Here is a 26,947-nt window from a genome sequence, read left to right on the forward strand (position 1 = left end):
TGAGAAAACCTACCTAAAAGTGTTTAAATTCTGTAAATGTTGCAATTATGTTAATCCTGTTAATGTACAGTCATTTGTTATATTTTTCTTGAAGGTTTGATGAAGAAAGAATTAAAGCTAGGAGTGAAAGGTAAGCAGTAATGTTTCCATATATAAAATCCAGATCTAGACAAGTACCCTGACTTTCATCACTAAACTATACAGTCTTGTATTAATTGACAGCGCAGGCAAATAGTTTAAGACCCAAATGGGTTAACAAGACTCAGAATTGGCAAACGCAAATCAAAACAAGTGGGAAAGTGTTGTGGAGCTTTTAGTGATGAAAGCCAGGTACTCTGTGCAAAGAAAGCATGTGACAACTTGTCACATACCCATATATCATGGTCTAGAAGGCGTTCCCGACCTATCATAGCATTTAGGAGGCTGGAAGAGGGAGTGCACTCCCTCTCCCACCTGCTTGGGACCTACTCGACATGATTACAGGGTCCCATTCGTTACCATGACAAATAATGACCTCCGGATTTGCTGGCTATGGTGGCATGTTAGACAATGCCAGCAGCATGATCTAAAGGGTGCTTTACATGCTGCAACATTGCTAGCAATTGCTTGCAATGTCACGAGCGATAGCACCCGCCCCCGTCGTTGGTGCAATATGTGGTGACCGCTGCCGTAGCGAACATTATCGCTACGGCAGCATCACACGCACATACCTGCTTAGCAATGTCGCTGGAGACACCGAACAATCCCTCCTTCAAGGGGGAGGTGCGTTCGGCGTCACAGCGACATCACAAAACGGACGTCCAATAGAAGAGGAGGGGAGGAGATGAGTGGCCGGAACATGACGCCCACCTCCTTCTTTCCTCATTGCCAGTGGACACAGGTAAGGAGATGTTCGTCGTTCCTGCGGTGTCACACACAGCGATGTGTGATGCCACAGGAACGACGAACAACCAGCGGCATGCACCACCAACAATATTATGAAAAGGAGCGACGTGTCAACGATCAACGATTTTTGACGTTTTTGCGATCGTTGATCGTCACTCCTTGGTGTCACACGCTGCAATGTCGATAACGGCGCCGGATGTGCGTCACAAACACCGTGACCCCAATGATATATCGTTAGCGATGTCGCAGCATGTAAAGCACCCTTTGGAGCTATCAGACTAATAAAATACCAGCCATCAGACTAATAAAAGTTAATGAGAAACCATAAATCCAACAGGTACATACTGATTATCATAAATGTGGATAAAAATGACTATTTACTGTCATAAATAGTATGTACGGTAGGGTGGAAGAATAAAGAGCATAAATATAAAAGGATAAAAAGATCACAATGATCAAAAAGGCATTAAATCTCCAGAAAGCAGTAGTTGTGGGTGAGGGATTGACTCTGGGCAACCCAGCACACTATGAAATACTCGGTCTTGGCTGGCTGGGTGGACTTCGGTTGTGTGGGCTGTGTGTTTGTGTAGGCCGCATGCTGCAACTGTTCTCGGTGGGTCAGAACCATAAGACAACTCAGGAGACCACCAGTTCAACTTAAAACAGTTCTTTACTTAAGTTCCTCAGATACAAGTTCACACTGGAAATAGTGGGCACACAACGTTCAATAAATTCCAATTTTACAGCATATCATTAGACACAAGTTCAGGTCCCTCTGGGTTTTTTCCATTGTTACTGGCCCTGTGAGTTCCAGCAGAACCCAGCCAAATAGAACAGTACAGTGTGTGATGGTTGCCTTCCTTTTCAGCAAGTCCATGTCTAGTCTCCTTAACGGTCCAGTCATGACAAGAGTAAAGCCTTGTGCTCCCAGACGCTCGAGGACAATCTACTTGAGTAGTCAACTATGTTCACATGCCAGGGAGGATATCCCAGTAACTTAACAGTTAATGGGGAAGGGTATTAGTCTGTGCTCCGGCTCCTTCAGTGTAGGGCCGCTGGTTCATGGGTCAGTCTCAAACCCTTTTGTTGTTCTTGTCCGATGCTTAAACCAACAATCAAAAATCACTCTATCCCCAGTCTGGTCTCTGTTTTTCTTCCTGCTGCAAGTCACCCAATGCATACTGTCTCTAAAGCCTGCAAACTATATATCCATCCTTACTAGAGCTAGGTCTTCATTCCACTTCTGCTCCCTGAGGAAATGTTTCCTTTCTCTGTATGCGAACCCTTACCATAGTGGGCTAGTCCCAACAGTTAACTGTTATGGACCCTACAGTTCGGCCACTTCCTAAACAAGTACTATGCAACACATTACAACATACAATACTTACTATACACTATACATCACAGTGTAAACACTACATATCACAGGTTACACATTACAAAACGATACAATTCCCAAGACTCCATATTTACAAAAGATGCAAGACATTATTCACATTACACAATACAATGACACAAATGGTGTCTTCAGGGGCGGGAATGGGGCAGCCATACTCCACCACTCTTACATACCTATTAGATATGAGCGAGCACTAAAAGGCTTGGGTGCTCATTAGTCAAGTCGAGCAATTTCTAATGCTAGTGTGCTCATGTCGAATAACGAGCATAATGGAAGTCAATGGGAAACTCGAGCATTTTTCCAGTAGACCCCTCGAGGATGTTTTGGGGGCCTGAAAATTACTAAAATGGATGAAAACACTGCTGAAATGGAATGGGAACAGCATGGGGAGGAAGACTGGACACTTCCTTCTCTGACTCCCAGGTCTCTGCTGAAAACAATGTCAGATTATTAACCCACTTTAACTGACTGACAATAAAATATACAAAACCAAAGATAAAATGGATTTTAAAGGACAAAATGTTAGGAAATATTGTTTCTTGTATAATGACATGTATGTAAGGAAAATTAATAGAGGAAAATGGCCTCCTCCACATCTATGGCTATTCATACACTTAGGCGGGCTTTGCACGTTGTGACATCGCAAGCCGATGCTGCGATGTCGCACGCGATAGTCCCCGCCCCTGTCGCAGGTACGATATCTTGTGATAGCTGGCGTAGCGATAATTATCACTACGCCAGCTTCACATGCACTCACCTGCCCTGGGACCGTCGCTCTGGCCGGCGACCCGCCTCTTTCCCACAGCGACGTCACACGGCAGGCGGCCAATGGCGGCGGAGGGGCGGGGATGAGCAGGATGTAAACATCCCGCCCACCTCCTTCCTTCCGTATAGCCGCTGGCGGCAGGTAAGGAGATGTTCCTCGTTCCTGCGGCTTCACGCACAGCGATGTGTGTTGCCGCAGGAACGAGGAACTACATCGTACCTGTCGCGGCACCGGCATTATGGAAATGTCGGAGCCTGCACCGATGATACGATAATGACGCTTTTGCGCTCGTTCATCGTATCATCTAGGATTTACACACTACGACATCGCAAGTGACGCCGGATGTGCGTCACTTTTGATTTGACCCCACCGACATCGCACCTGCGATGTCGTAGTGTGCAAAGCCGCCCTTAGTGTTCTATCAAAAACACAGCAGTTTTACATTTCAGTCAGAAAAAATAGACAATCGTGTATAGTGATGGGCAAACTCATACAGTAACATTTGGGATCCGTGCCGGATACCGAGTATCTGTGCACTGACACCGAATACAGAGTTCTTAGGAAACTCCGTGTAACTACCCGGATTTGGCCAATCGGTTATTTAAAAAAAAAAGAAATAAAGGAAAAAGAAAGAAAATAGTGATAAACAGGAGCGTTATACTTACTGAGTCTCCCACGCCACTGTAACACTAGTTCCGAGGCCACTCATTACCCTCATGCATAGTCACTGCTTCCCCCACCCACTGGCAATCCTGGCATCTCTAATTAATTGCAGTCAGACAGCGTCCCCAACCTGTGTGGCAGCATGTCTAATTGTATACACACTGTCTGCGTATTTATAGTGGTGTAATAATAAATAAATTAAAAAATTGGTAGGTCCCCCCATTTTATGATATACAGCTACAGGCTGCAGCCCCCAGCCATGCTGTATGCTTATCTTGGCTGTGTATCAAAATTAGAGGGACCCCATCTGGGGGATGGTATTATCAGGCTGGGGAGACCCATAGTATTGCCCCCCCCCCCGCTTAAAAATAGCAGCCTGCAGCCACCCAGAATTGATGCATCCATTAGATGAGACAATCCCGGCACTTTACCCACCTCATCCCAATTGCCCTGGTGTGGTGGCAATCTGAGTAATATAAGGGGTTAATGACCGCTAACAGCTTCCACTAAGCCCTAGATTAGTAATGGGAGGCATCTGAGACTCCCCATTACTAATCTGTAAGTGAAAAGAAATAATCACAAACACTGACAAAATCCTTTATTTGAAATAAAATACAAAAAACACCCTCTTTCACCCTTTTATTAACCCCAAACACCCAGTTTAGTCGTAATCCACATGAGGTCTCATGACAATCTCGGCTCTGCTACATGCATATTGAAGTCACAGTGCGCAGGCATAGAACATGTCCGCACACTGTGGCTTCAGGCAGAGACTGACTGAGATGCAGTTATGAGCTTTTTGTATGCTTAATATCTCATTTTTCTTAGACTTTCCTTAGCAGTAATGCATATCTATATTCTTGCATTCATGGTTTTCATGCTTTAGCATTTCAGAGTGCAAACTGTCTCTTTTTTGTAATTTTATGTCATGTTCTGTTATGCACCTGTTCACATAGCAGTTTGGTGACGTCACTCAGTTTATCTGCGGTCACAGCTGGAGGTTAGCATGGTACTCCACCTGTGACTGCAGGTAAACTGACCTCAGGTGACCACATTGAACTCAGTGACCTCACCTTAGGTCCTGCATCTCCTGGCAGAAAACTGCATTTATTTTTTTGTCAAGAGATGCAGATTTGGTGTTGAAATGTATACACCATATTCCTGCACCAAATCTGACTTTTCTTGTAAAAAAAAAATGCATCGAAGCACAATGCGGTTTTAATGCGGTATTGATGCAATTTTTTGCCAGGAGATGTAAATTTGGTACAGAAATATGCTGTATAAATTTCCGCACCAAATTTGCATCTCCTGGCAGAAATCTACACCTAAACTGTGACAAAACCATTTTTGTACATCTTTTTTTTACAAGAGATGCAGATTTTGTGCTGAAATTTATACACCATATTCCTGCACCAAATCTGCATCTCCTGACAAAAAAAATTGAACAATACCACATCGTGTTTTGATGTAGTTTGAAGTTGCAACAGCAAGGACTGTAAGGCCTTGTTTGCACGTACCTGCTGAATATTTGCAGCGATTTCACAGCACATGTGCGCTTCAAATTGCTGCAGAAACACTGCGTAATGGATGCAGTGTTTCAGCAGATAACATGCCGATTTCATGCGCTCTGGATGCTGCCCCCACCATAGACAGAGTGGGAGCAGCATCCAAAGCGCACAAATTAATTGACATGCTGCTTTTATGAACGCTCGGATTTGGGTCAAAATGTTAGCATCCAAATCGCTGCGTTCAAAAAAGCAACTTGCACACGTATCATGCACAATCTACATAGATTGTGCTGGGGACACAGGACGCATGCATTTACGCTGCAGTGCAATACGCAGCATAAATGCATGTAATTACGCAACATGCGCACAAAGCCCAAGAAAAGAAACCTTGCCTATATGCTGCCAGTGGTAAACTATCCTTTCTTCAGCAGCTAGCCCTACACTAATAAAGCCTATACACTAAGTACAAGGGCTGCCAAAAATCAGATGGAGGCCCTCGGATACACCTTGGAAGAAATGGAGAGTAGGGCCTTTGAATACATTTTGGGACAATTTTGAACACATTCTGATTCTCAAAGGATCTGCAGTCAGTGCAAGGCCTAGCCAAATTGACCAACAGGCATGGCAATATAGGCATCAGTAGATGTACAGTAGACACCTTTAAGGCCACTTTACACGCTTCGATATCGGCATCGATATCGCTAGCGAGCGTACCCGGCCCCATTGGTTGTGCGTCACGGACAAATCGCTGACCATGGCGCACAACATCGCTTACACCCATCTCACGGACTTACTTTCCCTGCGACGTCGCTGTGGCCAGCAAACCGCCTCCTTTCTAAGGGGACAGTTCCTGCGGCATCACAGCGACGTCACACGGCAGCCGTCCAATAGAAGCGGAGTTGCGAAGTTGAGCGGGCGGAATATCCCGCCCACCTCCTTCCTTCCTCATTGCCGGCGGCCGCAGGTACGATGTAGTTCCTCGTTCCTGCGGTGTCACACATAACGATGTGTGCTGCCGCAGGAACAACAAACAACCTGCGTTCTGCAACAGCAACGATATTCGGGAAAGGAACGACGCATCAACGATCAATGATATGGGGAGTAATTTTGATCGTTAACGGTCGCTCCTGCGTTTCACATGCAACGATGTCGCTAACGAGGCGTCACAAATTCCGCGACCCCAACGACATCTTGTTAGCGATGTCGTTGCGTGTAAAGCGGCCTTTATTCCAGTTTTGAATCAATTTTGAAAACATTTAACTCATGACTCTCAATGTGGGCAAGAATCTACAGGCAGTGCGAGGCCTAGCTAAAATGACTGTGAGGCACAGGTGATGTTATGGGACACATGCTTACTTGTGTTAGGCGGTGACAGCACATCGGGAAAGATAGTGACGGCTGGAGACCAAGTACTGAGGCACGGCTGCCGCCATGAGGTTCTGGAAAGCCTCATTGTCCACAAGCCTAAATGCCAATATTTGCAGAGCAAACAGTTTGGAAATGTGACCAATTAGTGTTTTGACCTGTGGGTAGGTGGCTTTATATTTCAACTTATAAAACACTATGGTTTGGTTTCATTAATTTCCCAAACCAGAAAAAAGCTATAGAAATCAATATCTCATTAAAATAGTTTTTATTTCAAATATCAAAAAAATATATTAATACATACAATAATAAAATTTCCAAAGGAGTTCCACTTTAATACAACAGGGGACACGAGGGGTTAATGAAAAATATATATTAATTATACATATACATAAATTTTAATAAATTATTTAATAATATATATCTCCCAGTGAGTGATCAGTCTGTTCTATAAATATAATTAAATATGCATATAATTAGTGTATAATAAATACGCATAAATATCTCTGGTTAAAATTATTTCAACCATGTGAACCAATCACTTTAAATAGATAAATAAATAGAAACCATATAATAAGGTGTATAAAAATAAATAAATAAGTAAACTGCACTACTTACAGAGTGCTTAGTTTTATATAATTATTCTCCAAAATTTCTATGAAACAAGTGAAAAAACATATAATTTATTCAATATGGTTCACATCGCTGAGGATTCCCCAGAGATACTCAGGCTCACCACTTCCATATGATCACTCTTCATGCATATATTCAAGCAGACTAGTAGGCTATAATATCTAGATCACCCACAATTGAAAGCTCAATGCTAATTAAGTGCAATGTGCAGGATACACGCTGCTTCCTGATATAAGTAACGGACCAGCCGTATTCACCATAAACACATGGAAGGCATAAAACCCGCACAGTACTTACTTAATTCCCTCCACGTCCCGTCACCCCAACATGTTTCGCCTTTTCTTCTTCGGGGGGCATATGTTTTCAGGTGAGACTATGGTCTTTTTATAGCATGTCTCCTATATGACAGCATTGCCTACAGCTGTGTAATGCGGCGCATGGTTCAGGTCATGGGGCTAGATGGACAAATCACCCCCGGTCAGTGAAGGTGAGACGCACGCTGCGTTCCATTAGTCAGCAGACAACGGAGGCCCCGTAGTGTCATATTATATCACTGATCGGAGGTAATAGCACCGCGACCGAAAGCACGCGCTCAACACAGGAGGCAATGTCGGCATCAAGAGATTAAATGTGGATATTCTAACGTTTAGAAAAAAGTGCTCCTATTTGGGATTCATACAGTTTACATATGATTACCATATCCACGCATACTTGGTTGCATATATAATAGGATACATATTAATAGAGAGTCTGTCATTTGTATCCACGCTAAATCATAGATATATTAAAGCATCATTATCACAAATGTGTCCAATAAAATATATACCCCATCATCAGCACAAACACAGTATGAAGCATATAAAATCCATACAAAAACACCTCACATAGAATTGCAGAGATGTATAGCCGATATGTAATAAAATATACTATATATATATTGAAACAATGATTGTCTAAGAGTTAGTTATAGTCAGTGCAAATTAGTGGTGAAAAGTGTGTTAAAGTGACAGTAATAGGAATTTTTTACAAAAATTATATACAAAAAATTCCTGCATTATTATAATAGTCTATTGTGAGAAAAATATAAATAAATAAATATCTGTGCACACTATCCAAACAAACCACATTATTATGGTACGCATAGATATCATGTCACAGATAAATCATTCAGAAATTATTATGATACGTGAAACAATAAATATACATATAAAATCACAATGTACTGTGTGAGAAAAAGAAAAAATTATTAATAAAATGTTAAGACAATTTATAAAATTATTAATGTGCATGACGTGTACATATAATTCAGGCGAATTGTCCGTTATGGCAATCCAAGGATTGTCACAAGGGGCAATGCGCATGGTTAATTCTAAAACAAAAACTCCCATTATTTAACAAAACAATCAGTTCCTCTTGACTTGATCACGATGTTCATATGGATAGATATGCAGACACCTCTCATCTCATACTTAGATCCAATAGAGAGACACAAAATACTAAAATTACAAAAAACAGAATTAAAATCAAAATAAGATTAAAATTGCTAAAAAACCATACCCCACCCCTAAAGTTTCTCTCATCATATTTACAGGAAAGCTCCAAACCCCATACTCTCATTTAATCCCTGAGGACTTAATGCACCTAATCTAAAAATCCACCGACTCTCAACTCGGGCCAAGGCTTTAGCCAAATCTCCACCTCTGAAGCCAAGATCAACTACATCAATTCCCCTGAATTTCAACAAATATGGATTGCTGTTATGTTCCTTCTTGAAATGTCTAGGTAGTGTTTTTAGTTGGGACTCATCTTCACACGTTTTAGCTCTTTCTATATCTCGGCAGTGTTCCCGGATCCTTATTTTTAGTTCTCGTGTAGTTAGGCCCACGTAGATCTTATCACATGGGCACTGGGCATGATAAATAGTTCCCTTAGTTGAACATGTAATATGTTTACGGATTTCAAAGATCCTGGAACCATCAAAATTAGAGAAGGTTTTAGCCTTAACTGTGTTGGCACAAGCCTTACATAGGCCACAGGGAAAAAACCCTTGAGTTTGTATTGTTTTTAAATTGTTCTTTGGATTCTGGAAATGACTATGTGTCAAAGTGTCTCCCAAGTTTGGGCATCTTCTAGCCACAACACATGGCATTTCAGGTAATATTTTCTTCAGGAGAGCATCAGATCGCAAAATGTTCCAATGTTTTATAAGGACTTTTCTCATAGGCTGCCATTGGTTGTGAAAGCCAGTTATAAAACGTACCTGATTATTTTCTTTATCTTTATTTTTGCGGGTGACATTATATAACACTTGATTTCTGGATGTCTGTGCAGCTCTCTTATATTCTCTTTTGATCCATCTCTTGCTATAACCACGTTCCAATAGCCGATGTGATAGTTCTTGAGATTGTTGAAAGAATTGAGTTTCATCCGAACATATCCTTTTGACTCTCAGGAATTGTCCTATTGGTATCCCTTTTATGGTATTCTGAGGATGAGAAGAATCCGCATGCAACAAAGTATTAGTTGCTGTGTCTTTCCTATATACTTGAGTGGACAGTCTCCCATTCGGTAGTGTATCAATCAAAATGTCTAAAAATTCAATTCTTGGTCCAAACTTATATGTAAGTCTGATATTCTGATCGTTGTCATTGAGACGGTCCATTAAGGCATGCAATTCAACAACAGATCCATCCCAGATAAACAGGATGTCGTCTATAAAGCGCATCCAATGATGTATATTCTTGATACCCGGGATGTCATTGTCAAAAAATATTCCTCTTTCCCATGCTCCCATAAACAAATTTGCATAGGATGGGGCACATGATGCCCCCATAGCTGTCCCTTGAATTTGTTTATAGATGTTTTGATCAAAAGTAAAGACATTATGTGTCAATATGAATTCCAAAAGAGTCAAAATTAGTCCAACCATTGGTTTCTCTAACGTACTGTGATTAAGGAAAAGCTCTGCTGCTTTAATGCCATCCTGATGTCTAATAGAGGTATATAGAGACTCCACATCGGCCGTCACTAATATCATGTTCTTATCTAGTTGTAAATCATCTAGCTGACAAAGGACCGATGTGGTGTCTCTAATATACGATGGCAATTCCCCTACCAATGGTTTTAAGAAAAAGTCAATTACGGAACAGATAGTTTCACAGAGTCCACCCTTACCCGATACAATTGGTCTCCCCGGAGGGTCGTAGATGTTCTTATGTATTTTAGGTATCAGGTACAGGGTGGGCAATCTTGGATGTAGTTCCGTAATGACATCAACCATTTTTTTAGGAATTGTCCCCTCTTCATATGCCTGAGTTAAAATATAGAGGAGTTCATTTTTGAATTCAGCCAGGGGGTTGTATCTCAATTTGGTATAGCATTTTTTGTCATTTAGTTGTTTGTGTGCCTGTTTCATATATAATTCATTAGGCCACAACACAACATTTCCCCCTTTATCAGCGGGCTTGAATTGTATATCATGCCATGTCTGAAGTTCTAAAAGAGCAGTCCTCTCTTTTTTGCTGAGATTAGACATTCCTCTATTTTCAAATTGTTTTTCCAATTCCCCTGAAACAACTTTAATAAATACGTCTATAGCAGGTACTGAACTAAGAGATGGAAATTTTTTTGATTTATTAATTAAGGACATTGGAAATTTACTTACTGAGGGTTCTACACTTTCATCAGCGAGTTGTTGTAGTATTTCTACTGCTTCAATTTCCTCTTTGGTGTCAAAGGGTATCGTATCATCAGACTTCGCAAAAATTCTTTTAAATAAAAGCTTTCGTCCAAAAAGATGCAGATCCTTTATTATTGTAAAGAGGTCTGGTGAGGAAGAAGGAGAGAATGAAAAACCTTTTTCTAACAATGTAATATGTGTCTGGGAAAGCACATGTGAAGAAAGGTTAATTACCTTGGGTCGATCTCTCAAATTCATTCCAACCTCTCTGTCAAAAATATTGTATTGCCTCTTATTCATTAGTTGTTTTCCTTGCATCTTCCGTTTTTTAGGGATCTCAGAGATGAGGGATGCTGTTTCATTGTCAGAAATAGAGGACACAGATGTAATAGAACCTCTCTTAGTTCCTTCCTTATTCTTACGAGTTTGCCAATGAAAAATATTATTTTTCTCAAAATCCGAGATGTCCCTCTGATATTTAGATGCTTTACTAGCACTGATGTTCTTCTCCCATTTTTCAGAATCCCTAGTCATAAGGACTGAAAATTCCTTAAAGGCATCCTCATCCATCTCTGCTTTGATGCTCTCCTGCAAGTTCTTTATTTCCTCCTCAAGTTTTTGGAGAGTAGCAGAATTTTTGTCAATTATGATCTTAATAAATTCTAGTGAGCACGTATTTGCCGCTTCCATCCACCGTTTAATCAATACATCATCTTCTAAATCAAATGTGGGATAAATCTGTATCCTCAAGCCTCGTGGTACAATTTTTTGATCCCAGTAATTTTCCATGGATGTTTTTGTCCACCATATTTTGGTTTGTTTAAACATTAAATTCCTGTATTTCTTTGTAAGCTCCTTTGATGAGAGAGACAGGTTAGTGGTTGTATAAGTAGAACTCCTACTGAAAATATTAGTAGCTTTGGATTGCCAAGAGGTAAGTTTGGCTTGTAGATCCATTTCGAAGTGGGCTATCTGTCATAAACAGAATTAACAATTACTTCATTTACCATATGCCCATATAAATTCTATTTCCCCACAGAGTGGTTCAGCTTCAAACATAGATACAAAACACTATGGTTTGGTTTCATTAATTTCCCAAACCAGAAAAAAGCTATAGAAATCAATATCTCATTAAAATAGTTTTTATTTCAAATATCAAAAAAATATATTAATACATACAATAATAAAATTTCCAAAGGAGTTCCACTTTAATACAACAGGGGACACGAGGGGTTAATGAAAAATATATATTAATTATACATATACATAAATTTTAATAAATTATTTAATAATATATATCTCCCAGTGAGTGATCAGTCTGTTCTATAAATATAATTAAATATGCATATAATTAGTGTATAATAAATACGCATAAATATCTCTGGTTAAAATTATTTCAACCATGTGAACCAATCACTTTAAATAGATAAATAAATAGAAACCATATAATAAGGTGTATAAAAATAAATAAATAAGTAAACTGCACTACTTATAGAGTGCTTAGTTTTATATAATTATTCTCCAAAATTTCTATGAAACAAGTGAAAAAACATATAATTTATTCAATATGGTTCACATCGCTGAGGATTCCCCAGAGATACTCAGGCTCACCACTTCCATATGATCACTCTTCATGCATATATTCAAGCAGACTAGTAGGCTATAATATCTAGATCACCCACAATTGAAAGCTCAATGCTAATTAAGTGCAATGTGCAGGATACACGCTGCTTCCTGATATAAGTGACGGACCAGCCGTATTCACCATAAACACATGGAAGGCATAAAACCCGCACAGTACTTACTTAATTCCCTCCACGTCCCGTCACCCAAACATGTTTCGCCTTTTCTTCTTCGGGGGGCATATGTTTTCAGGTGAGACTATGGTCTTTTTATAGCATGTCTCCTATATGACAGCATTGCCTACAGCTGTGTAATGCGGCGCATGGTTCAGGTCATGGGGTTAGATGGACAAATCACCCCCGGTCAGTGAAGGTGAGACGCACGCTGCGTTCCATTAGTCAGCAGACAACGGAGGCCCCGTAGTGTCATATTATATCACTGATCGGAGGTAATAGCACCGCGACCGAAAGCATGCGCTCAACACAGGAGGCAATGTCGGCATCAAGAGATTAAATGTGGATATTCTAACGTTTAGAAAAAAGTGCTCCTATTTGGGATTCATACAGTTTACATATGATTACCATATCCACGCATACTTGGTTGCATATATAATAGGATACATATTAATAGAGAGTCTGTCATTTGTATCCACGCTAAATCATAGATATATTAAAGCATCATTATCACAAATGTGTCCAATAAAATATATACCCCATCATCAGCACAAACACAGTATGAAGCATATAAAATCCATACAAAAACACCTCACATAGAATTGCAGAGATGTATAGCCGATATGTAATAAAATATACTATATATATATTGAAACAATGATTGTCTAAGAGTTAGTTATAGTCAGTGCAAATTAGTGGTGAAAAGTGCGTTAAAGTGACAGTAATAGGAATTTTTTACAAAAATTGTATACAAAAAAATCCTGCATTATTATAATAGTCTATTGTGAGAAAATATAAATAAATAAATATCTGTGCACACTATCCAAACAAACCACATTATTATGGTACGCATAGATATCATGTCACAGATAAATCATTCAGAAATTATTATGATACGTGATATTTCTGGTTTGGGAAATTAATGAAACCAAACCATAGTGTTTTGTATCTATGTTTGTTTGAAGCTGAACCACTCTGTGGGGAAATAGAATTTATATGGGCATATGGTAAATGAAGTAATTGTTAATTCTGTTTATGACAGATAGCCCACTTCAAAATGGATCTACAAGCCAAACTTACCTCTTGGCAATCCAAAGCTACTAATATTTTCAGTAGGAGTTCTACTTATACAACCACTAACCCGTCTCTCTCATCAAAGGAGCTTACAAAGAAATACAGGAATTTAATGTTTAAACAAACCAAAATATGGTGGACAAAAACATCCATGGAAAATTACTGGGATCAAAAAATTGTACCACGAGGCTTGAGGATACAGATTTATCCCACATTTGATTTAGAAGATGATGTATTGATTAAACGGTGGATGGAAGCGGCAAATACGTGCTCACTAGAATTTATTAAGATCATAATTGACAAAAATTCTGCTACTCTCCAAAAACTTGAGGAGGAAATAAAGAACTTGCAGGAGAGCATCAAAGCAGAGATGGATGAGGATGCCTTTAAGGAATTTTCAGTCCTTATGACTAGGGATTCTGAAAAATGGGAGAAGAACATCAGTGCTAGTAAAGCATCTAAATATCAGAGGGACATCTCGGATTTTGAGAAAAATAATATTTTTCATTGGCAAACTCGTAAGAATAAGGAAGGAACTAAGAGAGGTTCTATTACATCTGTCTCCTCTATTTCTGACAATGAAACAGCATCCCTCATCTCTGAGATCCCTAAAAAACGGAAGATGCAAGGAAAACAACCAATGAATAAGAGGCAATACAATATTTTTGACAGAGAGGTTGGAATGAATTTGAGAGATCGACCCAAGGTAATTAACCTTTCTTCACATGTGCTTTCCCAGACACATATTACATTGTTAGAAAAAGGTTTTTCATTCTCTCCTTCTTCCTCACCAGACCTCTTTACAATAATAAAGGATCTGCATCTTTTTGGACGAAAGCTTTTATTTAAAAGAATTTTTGCGAAGTCTGATGATACGATACCCTTTGACACCAAAGAGGAAATTGAAGCAGTAGAAATACTACAACAACTCGCTGATGAAAGTGTAGAACCCTCAGTAAGTAAATTTCCAATGTCCTTAATTAATAAATCAAAAAAATTTCCATCTCTTAGTTCAGTACCTGCTATAGACGTATTTATTAAAGTTGTTTCAGGGGAATTGGAAAAACAATTTGAAAATAGAGGAATGTCTAATCTCAGCAAAAAAGAGAGGACTGCTCTTTTAGAACTTCAGACATGGCATGATATACAATTCAAGCCCGCTGATAAAGGGGGAAATGTTGTGCTGTGGCCTAATGAATTATATATGAAACAGGCACACAAACAACTAAATGACAAAAAATGCTATACCAAATTGAGATACAACCCCCTGGCTGAATTCAAAAATGAACTCCTCTATATTTTAACTCAGGCATATGAAGAGGGGACAATTCCTAAAAAAATGGTTGATGTCATTACGGAACTACATCCAAGATTGCCCACCCTGTACCTGATACCTAAAATACATAAGAACATCTACGACCCTCCGGGGAGACCAATTGTATCGGGTAAGGGTGGACTCTGTGAAACTATCTGTTCCGTAATTGACTTTTTCTTAAAACCATTGGTAGGGGAATTGCCATCGTATATTAGAGACACCACATCGGTCCTTTGTCAGCTAGATGATTTACAACTAGATAAGAACATGATATTAGTGACGGCCGATGTGGAGTCTCTATATACCTCTATTAGACATCAGGATGGCATTAAAGCAGCAGAGCTTTTCCTTAATCACAGTACGTTAGAGAAACCAATGGTTGGACTAATTTTGACTCTTTTGGAATTCATATTGACACATAATGTCTTTACTTTTGATCAAAACATCTATAAACAAATTCAAGGGACAGCTATGGGGGCATCATGTGCCCCATCCTATGCAAATTTGTTTATGGGAGCATGGGAAAGAGGAATATTTTTTGACAATGACATCCCGGGTATCAAGAATATACATCATTGGATGCGCTTTATAGACGACATCCTGTTTATCTGGGATGGATCTGTTGTTGAATTGCATGCCTATTTCATCTTTAGGTCGACGCGTTTCTGGAGTCTCTGCTCCCTCCACCTGCAGAGCCGCACACTAGATATATAATACCCTGCACCTACCAGGTAGGTGGATGTGGACAGTCTCAATGACAACGATCAGAATATCAGACTTACATATAAGTTTGGACCAAGAATTGAATTTTTAGACATTTTGATTGATACACTACCGAATGGGAGACTGTCCACTCAAGTATATAGGAAAGACACAGCAACTAATACTTTGTTGCATGCGGATTCTTCTCATCCTCAGAATACCATAAAAGGGATACCAATAGGACAATTCCTGAGAGTCAAAAGGATATGTTCGGATGAAACTCAATTCTTTCAACAATCTCAAGAACTATCACATCGGCTATTGGAACGTGGTTATAGCAAGAGATGGATCAAAAGAGGATATAGGAGAGCTGCACAGACATCCAGAAATCAAGTGTTATATAATGTCACCCGCAAAAATAAAGATAAAGAAAATAATCAGGTACGTTTTATAACTGGCTTTCACAACCAATGGCAGCCTATGAGAAAAGTCCTTATAAAACATTGGAACATTTTGCGATCTGATGCTCTCCTGAAGAAAATATTAACAGAGAATGGTGAAGTAGGGCTTGCACGGCCGCGCCAGTGACCACTCTGACCAAAGAGAGTTAATGTTCCTTTATTTCATCTTTAGGTCGACGCGTTTCTGGAGTCAAATCAAATCAAATCAAATCAAATAAGCTTTATTGGCAGGACCAAATACAAATTAGTTTTGCCAAAGCAAGTGTACATTAGGGGCTGGGGCTGTGGGGATGGGGGGTGGGGACTGTAGGAAGGATGGATGGGGCACATCCAGGGTGGGGACTGTGGGGGCACTTCTAGGATGGGGGCTATGGAAGTCCATGGCTTATGATGGGGCATATCCACGGTGGGGACTGTGAGTCTCTGCACTGGTAGGTGCAGGGTATTATATATCTAGTGTGCGGCTCTGCAGGTGGAGGGAGCAGAGACTCCAGAAACGCGTCGACCTAAAGATGAAATAAAGGAACATTAACTCTCTTTGGTCAGAGTGGTCACTGGCGCGGCCGTGCAAGCCCTACTTCACCATTCTCTGTTAATATTTTCTTCAGGAGAGCATCAGATCGCAAAATGTTCCAATGTTTTATAAGGACTTTTCTCATAGGCTGCCATTGGTTGTGAAAGCCAGTTATAAAACGTACCTGATTATTTTCTTTATCTTTATTTTTGCGGGTGACATTATATAACACTTGATTTCTGGATGTCTGTGCAGCTCTCTTATATCCTCTTTTGATCCATCTCTTGCTATAACCACGTTCCAATAGCCGATGTGATAGTTCTTGAGATTGTTGAAAGAATTGAGTTTCATCCGAACATATCCTTTTGACTCTCAGGAATTGTCCTATTGGTATCCCTTTTATGGTATTCTGAGGATGAGAAGAATCCGCATGCAACAAAGTATTAGTTGCTGTGTCTTTCCTATATACTTGAGTGGACAGTCTCCCATTCGGTAGTGTATCAATCAAAATGTCTAAAAATTCAATTCTTGGTCCAAACTTATATGTAAGTCTGATATTCTGATCGTTGTCATTGAGACTGTCCACATCCACCTACCTGGTAGGTGCAGGGTATTATATATCTAGTGTGCGGCTCTGCAGGTGGAGGGAGCAGAGACTCCAGAAACGCGTCGACCTAAAGATGAAATAAAGGAACATTAACTCTCTTTGGTCAGAGTGGTCACTGGCGCGGCTGTGCAAGCCCTACTTCACCATTCTCTGTTATCAGCCATTTTGGGTGCTGCTGCCTTTGGCCGGGAATTTTTTGCCTGCATAGTAGTTGTGACTGTCACAACTCTCTGGGTGAGTGATATCTATTATTTCACCTTAACATCACTCGGGTAAGACCCTATTGCGCTTCTTGTTTCCACAGTTTCTCAAATTGCCCTGAAGAAAATATTACCTGAAATGCCATGTGTTGTGGCTAGAAGATGCCCAAACTTGGGAGACACTTTGACACATAGTCATTTCCAGAATCCAAAGAACAATTTAAAAACAATACAAACTCAAGGGTTTTTTCCCTGTGGCCTATGTAAGGTTTGTGCCAACACAGTTAAGGCTAAAACCTTCTCTAATTTTGATGGTTCCAGGATCTTTGAAATCCGTAAACATATTACATGTTCAACTAAGGGAACTATTTATCATGCCCAGTGCCCATGTGATAAGATCTACGTGGGCCTAACTACACGAGAACTAAAAATAAGGATCCGGGAACACTGCCGAGATATAGAAAGAGCTAAAACGTGTGAAGATGAGTCCCAACTAAAAACACTACCTAGACATTTCAAGAAGGAACATAACAGCAATCCATATTTGTTGAAATTCAGGGGAATTGATGTAGTTGATCTTGGCTTCAGAGGTGGAGATTTGGCTAAAGCCTTGGCCCGAGTTGAGAGTCGGTGGATTTTTAGATTAGGTGCATTAAGTCCTCAGGGATTAAATGAGAGTATGGGGTTTGGAGCTTTCCTGTAAATATGATGAGAGAAACTTTAGGGGTGGGGTATGGTTTTTTAGCAATTTTAATCTTATTTTGATTTTAATTCTGTTTTTTGTAATTTTAGTATTTCGTGTCTCTCTATTGGATCTAAGTATGAGATGAGAGGTGTCTGCATATCTATCCATATGAACATCGTGATCAAGTCAAGAGGAACTGATTGTTTTGTTAAATATTGGGAGTTTTTGTTATAGAATTAACCGTGCGCATTGCCCCTTGTGACAATCCTTGGATTGCCATAACGGACAATTCGCATGAATTATATGTACACGTCATGCACATTAATAATTTTATAAATTGTCTTAACATTTTATTAATAATTTTTTCTTTTTCTCACACAGTACATTGTGATTTTATATGTATATTTATTGTTTCACGTATCATAATAATTTCTGAATGATTTATCTGTGACATGATATCTATGCGTACCATAATAATGTGGTTTGTTTGGATAGTGTGCACAGATATTTATTTATTTATATTTTTCTCTCAATAGACTATTATAATAATGCAGGAATTTTTTGTATATCATTTTTGTAAAAAATTCCTATTACTGTCACTTTAACACACTTTTCACCACTAATTTGCACTGACTATAACTAACTCTTAGACAATCATTGTTTCAATATATATATAGTATATTTTATTACATATCGGCTATACATCTCTGCAATTCTATGTGAGGTGTTTTTGTATGGATTTTATATGCTTCATACTGTGTTTGTGCTGATGATGGGGTATATATTTTATTGGACACATTTGTGATAATGATGCTTTAATATATCTATGATTTAGCGTGGATACAAATGACAGACTCTCTATTAATATGTATCCTATTATATATGCAACCAAGTATGCGTGGATATGGTAATCATATGTAAACTGTATGAATCCCAAATAGGAGCACTTTTTTCTAAACGTTAGAATATCCACATTTAATCTCTTGATGCCGACATTGCCTCCTGTGTTGAGCGCATGCTTTCGGTCGCGGTGCTATTACCTCCGATCAGTGATATAATATGACACTACGGGGCCTCCGTTGTCTGCTGACTAATGGAACGCAGCGTGCGTCTAACCTTCACTGACCGGGGGTGATTTGTCCATCTAGCCCCATGACCTGAACCATGCGCCGCATTACACAGCTGTAGGCAATGCTGTCATATAGGAGACATGCTATAAAAAGACCATAGTCTCACCTGAAAACATATGCCCCCCGAAGAAGAAAAGGCGAAACATGTTTGGGTGACGGGACGTGGAGGGAATTAAGTAAGTACTGTGCGGGTTTTATGCCTTCCATGTGTTTATGGTGAATACGGCTGGTCCGTCACTTATATCAGGAAGCAGCGTGTATCCTGCACATTGCACTTAATTAGCATTGAGCTTTCAATTGTGGGTGATCTAGATATTATAGCCTACTAGTCTGCTTGAATATATGCATGAAGAGTGATCATATGGAAGTGGTGAGCCTGAGTATCTCTGGGGAATCCTCAGCGATGTGAACCATATTGAATAAATTATATGTTTTTTCACTTGTTTCATAGAAATTTTGGAGAATAATTATATAAAACTAAGCACTCTATAAGTAGTGCAGTTTACTTATTTATTTATTTTTATACACCTTATTATATGGTTTCTATTTATTTATCTATTTAAAGTGATTGGTTCACATGGTTGAAATAATTTTAACCAGAGATATTTATGCGTATTTATTATACACTAATTATATGCATATTTAATTATATTTATAGAACAGACTGATCACTCACTGGGAGATATATATTATTAAATAATTTATTAAAATTTATGTATATGTATAATTAATATATATTTTTCATTAACCCCTCGTGTCCCCTGTTGTATTAAAGTGGAACTCCTTTGGAAATTTTATTATTGTATGTATTAATATATTTTTTTGATATTTGAAATAAAAACTATTTTAATGAGATATTGATTTCTATAGCTTTTTTCTGGTTTGGGAAATTAATGAAACCAAACCATAGTGTTTTGTATCTATGTTTGAAGCTGAACCACTCTGTGGGGAAATAGAATTTATATGGGCATATGGTAAATGAAGTAATATTTCAACTTATGTTCCAAGGCCTGGGGCAGAGACAGCTAGACACTGTGCTAGAAAAAGGAAGTGTATGTGGTTAATGATGGTGCTTGCAAATGTGTAAAGACAGGTGGGGGGAGGCATCCACGCCGGCATCCTGGACAGGGGATTGACCAGCACGTAGTACAGGGGAAGAGGCAGTGGATCACCCACAGACAATGATTGTGAACCCAGGCGTTATACCTACCTAGTCGACTCGGAGGCATGGCAAAACAGCCAACAACAGAAGTACAGGAATCAGAGTGTCTCCTGTACATCTGTTGTTGGCAATGCATGCTGGCCATTTTGGCTAGGCCTCGCATTGCCTATAGAATATTTCTCACTTTGAAAGTCATGAATTAAGAGTATTTTCAACATTGAACCGAAATTGGAATCAGCCTGCGTCCTGTACCTCTGTTGCTTACTGTATTGCCATTCCTTTTGGTCATTTTGTTTAGGCCTCGCACTGAATGCAGATATTTTCCTACTTTGAGAGTATTTTCAAAATTGAACCCAGCCATTTTAGCTATCATTGTTCCCTTGTGACATGGTCAAATTGCTCCTCAATCGGTGGAGGAATTTGTACTTAGAGGATGTTTATATTGCATTCTTTATTCATGGCAATGTCATAAAATTGTGAGTGAGCCCACTCCATGGATGAAAAGCCCCCACTCATGAATGATCTCTGGATGCTTTACTCTTGGCTTAACCCAGCACTCATGATAGTGCTCGCTCTTTCTTCGCTGGACAATTATTCTTCCAGGTGTCCCAAACAGTCTGAAGGAGCCTGCATCAGAGAAAGTAACTTTACCCTAGTCCTTTGCAGTACAATGACTTCCTGAGAAGTTATTTTCTCTAAATGCTATTCCAGTATGAGGAAGGCAAAGTTGAGAACTAAGTGGCTTGGTGAACAATACATTGACATTTTGGCCATAGTACATGTGCAAATTGCCTTTTCAGAGAGGGAGAAGACTAGAACTCTAGTGCCACCTATTAAAAGTAGCAATATTGACCCTTTAACGAGTCTTGTCATATGACTTAGGATATAAGTCAAACCAGAATCTCAATTTTCTAACACCATGTTTTGGGGTATTATCCCTTATCAGTGCAAAGTATGAGATCTGATTTGGCTAGGTAAGAGGCTAAGACTGGGATCTAAGAGGCACGTTTTCTCCTTGTGGAGAGTGACATGCCAGGTCTGGTATGCCAGTATGAGGTGAATTAATTGCCTTGCATGCTCCTCTGGGAAATTAAATATGCAAATTGCCTATTCAGTGAGGAAGAGGACTTACTTGTTAAAGGGTTGATATTGACTTTTAGGATTGCTACTTCCAATAGGTGGCACTAGAGTCAAGTCCTCTTTCTCTCTGAAGAGGCAATTTGCATATTTACTTGACCAAAGAAGCATGCAAGGCATTTAAGTCTCCTCATACTGGCTTGTAAGACCTGGTTTGTCACTCTCCACAAGACGAAAACTTACCCCTTAGGTCCCAGCCATGGTAAAGAAACTCAATCTCTTTGAGAACCTGTGGTCAACCCTCAAAAAGCAGATGGACAAACAAAAAGACAGCAGTTGTGGTAAACGTCTAACACTGATTAGGCAAGAATGTGCTGTCATCAGGGTTTGTCCCAGAAGCAGATATCCATAATACAGGGTGAATGGCAGAAGTCTTGAAAAATTAGGGGTCAAAGCTGTAAAAATTGAGTCTTTGTATAAATTTGATGGATTTGTCTAAAAAACGATGAAATGCTTATTACTGTAATCAAAATTTGCGTTATATTCAAGACTTTTGGCTTTGACTGTTCAGTCAGCTCTTTATTGAAAATGCAGAAATGGAACCTCTTATTTTCTCATCTGATTTTGTATGTTTTACTAAAATGTCATACAGAGATGTCATGTAAATGTTAAACATACTGACAAATGGAATATATCTCAGCATCATAAACATTGAATTCAATTATTCATTTTGCAGATTAATCAAGTAATAACATAATAAAATCTATGCAAACACTCCTTTTAACATGAATACATCATTGAAGTATTGGGAATTTCTAAGAATTCTTCCTATTTTACCATAGGTCAAAAGAAAAAGAAGATAATATGGAAGCTACAAGGTAGGGATTGTATTTAAAATTTCTTTTAATATGCCAGGTAATTATTGTGAATATTCTACATGTATGTTATTGACCTTATTTAATATAGACTACTAATAAAATAGAATAATTATTTAATTTTATTCCAGTATTCCACAGGCTGAAGATCTGTCTTGTAAATGAAACATTGCAAAAAAGATGGCTTTTGTGCACCTCTTTACCATGAAACCATCCTTAATCTTCCATTCAAGATCCCCATCAAGAAGATTTTGAGCAGCTAAAATTTTTTTTTTTCTCAAGTCAGAAATTTTGTGTATTATCATTTTTTTTCTGTGAATTAAATGTACCCTTCTTACTCTTAAAGTATTGTTTCTCCTTCCAATGACAGCAAATGAGCATACCGAAACTTTTCAGCTTTTGAACATGTAGTACATTTCCTTCATGCATGTATGCCAACTTAAGGATTCTCAAGGTTATAATGAATGATGGAACATGCTTTATATATAACAAGATACAGAAGAGAAATGTCTTCTGGGAAAACAAAACGTTAAAAGAATTTTGGGAATGAACATGGAAATCGTCAAGAACAAGGTTTGCAACATATGAAGCCGATTCATATCTTGGGAAATCCGTGAAAAGAATTTTTGAATACTTGCTCATTCATATCTATTTGGTAACTTTGGGAGCATTGTGATCACTTTTAAAACTTCCTTAAATTAAAGCTATGAAACTAAAGGGCAAAGGAAGTATTTGTCCTTTCAATATTTGGCGTCATACAAGTATCTTTTTTTCATCTAACAAAAGTCAAGTCAAAAACTGTTATCCTTAAAATCCTTTTTGTAAGAACTAAAAACAAAACATTTGTAATTTGAAGTACAACTTTATCTCCTGTATATTAAGTCTATAATTTCTATTTGAATTTCATAATTGTGTAAAATGATCAAACATAAAATATGTACAGCAACTTGCACATAAATTATAATTTTGTGTGTTTTCCTGGATATCGTTTAAAAAATCCATATTAAATTTTTCATAAAATATGTTGTGTAACTTAGCATATACTGCACAGTGCATTACTTATCTGTTCTGATTTTGATTTATTGTCTATATTATAGTTCAGAATTACACAAAAATCCTGCTGGGTTTTATTATGAAATTGTATGTAAGCTGTTAAAGTAACCAGCTGAACTGTAAATGCATCTATAAACAGTATACAATGTTTAGGGTAATAAAAGTAAAACAATGTATTTTATATGGTTTCTTACAATATAGCTAAACTTTGAACAGCCCAACTGACTCCCTCCAATCAACAGTGCAACAAACAAGCTATATTATTAACATTGTTTTCAATGTTTAAGTAATGTTTTCATGTACCTACTTATATATTATGTTTAAAAGTATTGTCACAAGGAGGTTATTGCAAGCATCGGCAACTGTCATAGCGGCATCAGGATTGGTGGAGACTACAGATTCAGGCACTCTGCCTTCTAACTTCTCTGATGTCTGTGATCAGTGCAGAGAGACTCGGGCATAGACCCACAGACTTGTAGTTCATAGGCAGGCTAGCAAGAGTTAATCCATGCTGGGACACTTCTAAGCTCCTTTAATCACATGCTGTAGGGGAGCCAGTCATGTTCTCTCCCCTCCTATATATGCTGGCTGGAGAAATCCATTAATGCCAGCTATAGCTAATCTATACTGGTCTGGTGAGGTGTTGTGATCCAGACTTACTGGTGGTTGTAGTACTTTACTGGTGTGAGCATTTGTGGTGTTAACCCTAGTTATCCTTTAGTTGCTGCCTTACTTCTCTTGCTTTTCTTCTTTGTCTCTTACTTTTTGCTCCTATGAATTTGCAGTGTGTCTGAGTTTTATTTTTTCCCTGTCTGTCTTTATCTGTGTTGTTTTCACACTCCTGCCCCTTTCTTCCCTGGGTGGGAGGAACAGATTAGTTCTGATCAGAAGAATAGTCAGGCATAGGAATCAGGCATCTCCTCTATTAGGGGTAACCTGAGGTTAGAGGTAGCCTAGGGTCAGCTAGATTGAGGGACAATATAGGAGTCCCCTGTCCCTGGTTATCCTACAGTCTGTCATGGTCGTTTCTTACTGTCATGGTTGCCTCTTAATGAGGTTAGTGACAGGCTCAGGGTCTCTGTTATCATTTAAGGCCTTACACATTAAATGTATGGTTTCGTTTGGCAGTTGCAGAGTTAATGTCTGTTTTTCTTGCTGGCTACAAGCTCATTAACTCTGCCCAGGTGATTCCACTGATGCCCACTTCTGGCCTGGATAAAATTATTCAGTTTAGTCTGAGCCAGGCCTGGAGATGTGAGGAGGTGTTTTCTGCTGCTGCTGTCACTACCGTGGTCTATTGCATTGGAGTGTGTAAAGGTAGCTTGTGTTTTTACTTCTCCTTTCTCTGCTTCCCCTTCTTGTACACCTTTTGTTGTCCTCTATTGTTGGAATTAGATGTGAGTGATTTTTGTTGTACCCCTGTTTGTCAGTTTGTCTGTGGAGTTTTCCAATTCTGTCCTTGCTTTTCCCCCCGGGTGGTGGGTTGTGGAAGGGAGTCTTACCATCAGGGACAAGGACAGGAGATAGGGGGATGTTCTACAACAATCTATGGGACAAGACCAGAGATACAATTACATAAGATGGAAACATAAAAAAATGAACCATCATAATTATATTACCCCAATATAGAAAATAGAGGACATAATGGACTCTTAATAGAGGAAGGGGTGTAATACCACTATGCAGGTGGCTAGGAGGAAAACAAGAAGGAGAGGAAACAAGATGCATTAGGAAAATAGTGAGGTGAAGAGTTAAACAGCATGACAAAACAACCCATAGATAATGAAACAATAAGACGCTAAGGAGCAACGTGGTGTTACCTGTGCCATAGGTGATCAGCGGTGGAGTGTGTGAGAACGTAATCGCGGTGAGGTTTATAAGCTGGAGAGGCGGGACTTAATGGGTAATTTCCTGTGTAGTGAACCGCACGGTGGAGTGTATAATGCGCATGCGCAGTGAAACAAGGAAATGCGCGCATGCGCAGTGAGTAAAACAGAACAGATAGGGTTTAGAAGACCCGGAGCTCCATGGAAACAGCGGTAAACATCAACGTGTCTATGGAGAAAAGGGAGGAAAGAGAAAACAGCGTAAAAACGGCGAATAATGGCTATATGCCAACACACAGGGTTAGTGAGAAAATATAGAGACGATATAAGTCTATATGAGAATTTATCTATTGTACCACTATAAAGTGATAGCGCCACTATCCTGGCAAAGTGTAAGTAAATACCAACCATAGAGGATAACAAAAGGTGTACAGGGAGGGGAAACACAGAAAGGAGAAGTAACAACACAAGCTACCTTCACACACTCCAATACAATAGACAGCGGTAGTGACAGCAGCAAAAAACCACCTCCAGGTCTGGCTCAGACTAAACTAAATAACCAGCACCCTCTTCTGTGAGCAGAGGGTTTTTATCCAGGCCAGAAGTGGTCATCAGAGGAAACATCTGGGCAGAATTAATGAGCTTGCAGCCAGCAAGAAAAACAAACATTAACCGTGGCTGTGACTGCCAAAAGAAAACCATATGTTTAATGTGTAAGGCCTTGGATAATAACAGAGACCCTGAGCCTGTCACTAACCTCACCAAGAGGCGACCGTGACAGTAAGAGGCGACAGTGACTGTCACATTGTGACAGGTGTCCATAGATTGTAAATTATCTTCTTAACTCTAGTGTCAAGGATATTAAATATTGCAACATCTTTTCTACATTGGTTACAGCGGTTGACAAAAATAGGATACTCAACTGTTCCTGATCTAATGCTTTGGTTTATGTAAATTGAGAATAAATCCCCCTAATATTTTTTGACTATTTTTTTTCCTGACTCAACAAGGGCAGTATGGATCCATTTTTTGCAGAATTTCTTTACACTCATTATATAGCAACTGTAAATATAGAATAAACGCTTAGAAAGTGTAAAGGTTTTGTTATTGGTTCTATATCATTATATATAATCTTGTTTTGTATGTTTTTGTGCAGACATTGACAACTATCCACTTCTCTTATGCTGCATGTATCTGTACAGTTTGATTTTTGTAGCCAACACTGAGCTATAAAGCCAGAGACTATTTTATTCTATCTGTAATATAAATGATTGGGTTATAAATACAACCCCTGGCAAAAATGGACTCACCTGGATCTGAGGATGTTCATTCAGTTGTTTACTTTTGTTTAAAAAAAGCAGATCACATACATGGCACCAAACTAAAGTCATTTCAAATGGCAACTTTCTGGCTTTAAGAAACACAAAAAAAAATCATGAAAACAAAATGTACTAATCAATAACGGTTACTTTTCAAGACCAAACAGGAGGAAAAAAATATAGAATCACTCAATTATGAGGAAAAAAATATGGAATCATGAAAAACAAATAAACAAAAGAACGCTCCAATACA

At 38.9% G+C, this 26,947-nt stretch overlaps 2 protein-coding genes and 1 long non-coding RNA gene across 3 annotated transcripts in view; 2 read left to right on the plus strand and 1 right to left on the minus strand.

Annotated features, from left to right (window-relative positions):
- Positions 1-26,718, plus strand: part of ATCAY (ATCAY kinesin light chain interacting caytaxin) — a 168,948-nt gene extending 142,230 nt beyond the window's left edge. The window contains exons 10-12 of the mRNA XM_075352540.1: positions 95-130; positions 22,464-22,499; positions 22,628-26,718. Coding sequence (XP_075208655.1) covers positions 95-130; positions 22,464-22,499; positions 22,628-22,661 — 106 coding nt within the window. The 3' untranslated portion in view covers positions 22,662-26,718. The remainder of the gene's footprint in view (positions 1-94; positions 131-22,463; positions 22,500-22,627) is intronic.
- On the minus strand, positions 9,579-11,195 carry LOC142293514 (uncharacterized). The gene is made up of 3 exons (XR_012751291.1): positions 11,133-11,195; positions 10,884-11,044; positions 9,579-9,704 (listed from the first exon to the last, which is right to left on the minus strand). It is a non-coding gene; the product is annotated as an uncharacterized LOC142293514 (long non-coding RNA).
- On the plus strand, positions 13,749-16,191 carry LOC142293525 (uncharacterized). Its single transcript, XM_075337828.1, has 3 exons — positions 13,749-14,474; positions 14,563-14,723; positions 16,002-16,191. The coding sequence occupies exons 1-2, from the start codon at positions 13,752-13,754 to the stop codon at positions 14,575-14,577; spliced, it is 738 nt and encodes a 245-aa protein (XP_075193943.1). The 5' UTR covers positions 13,749-13,751; the 3' UTR covers positions 14,578-14,723; positions 16,002-16,191.
- Positions 26,719-26,947: the final 229 nt, after the last annotated feature.

Source organism: Anomaloglossus baeobatrachus, chromosome 1 (genome assembly GCF_048569485.1).
Source record: "Anomaloglossus baeobatrachus isolate aAnoBae1 chromosome 1, aAnoBae1.hap1, whole genome shotgun sequence".
Lineage (NCBI taxonomy): Eukaryota > Metazoa > Chordata > Amphibia > Anura > Aromobatidae > Anomaloglossus > Anomaloglossus baeobatrachus.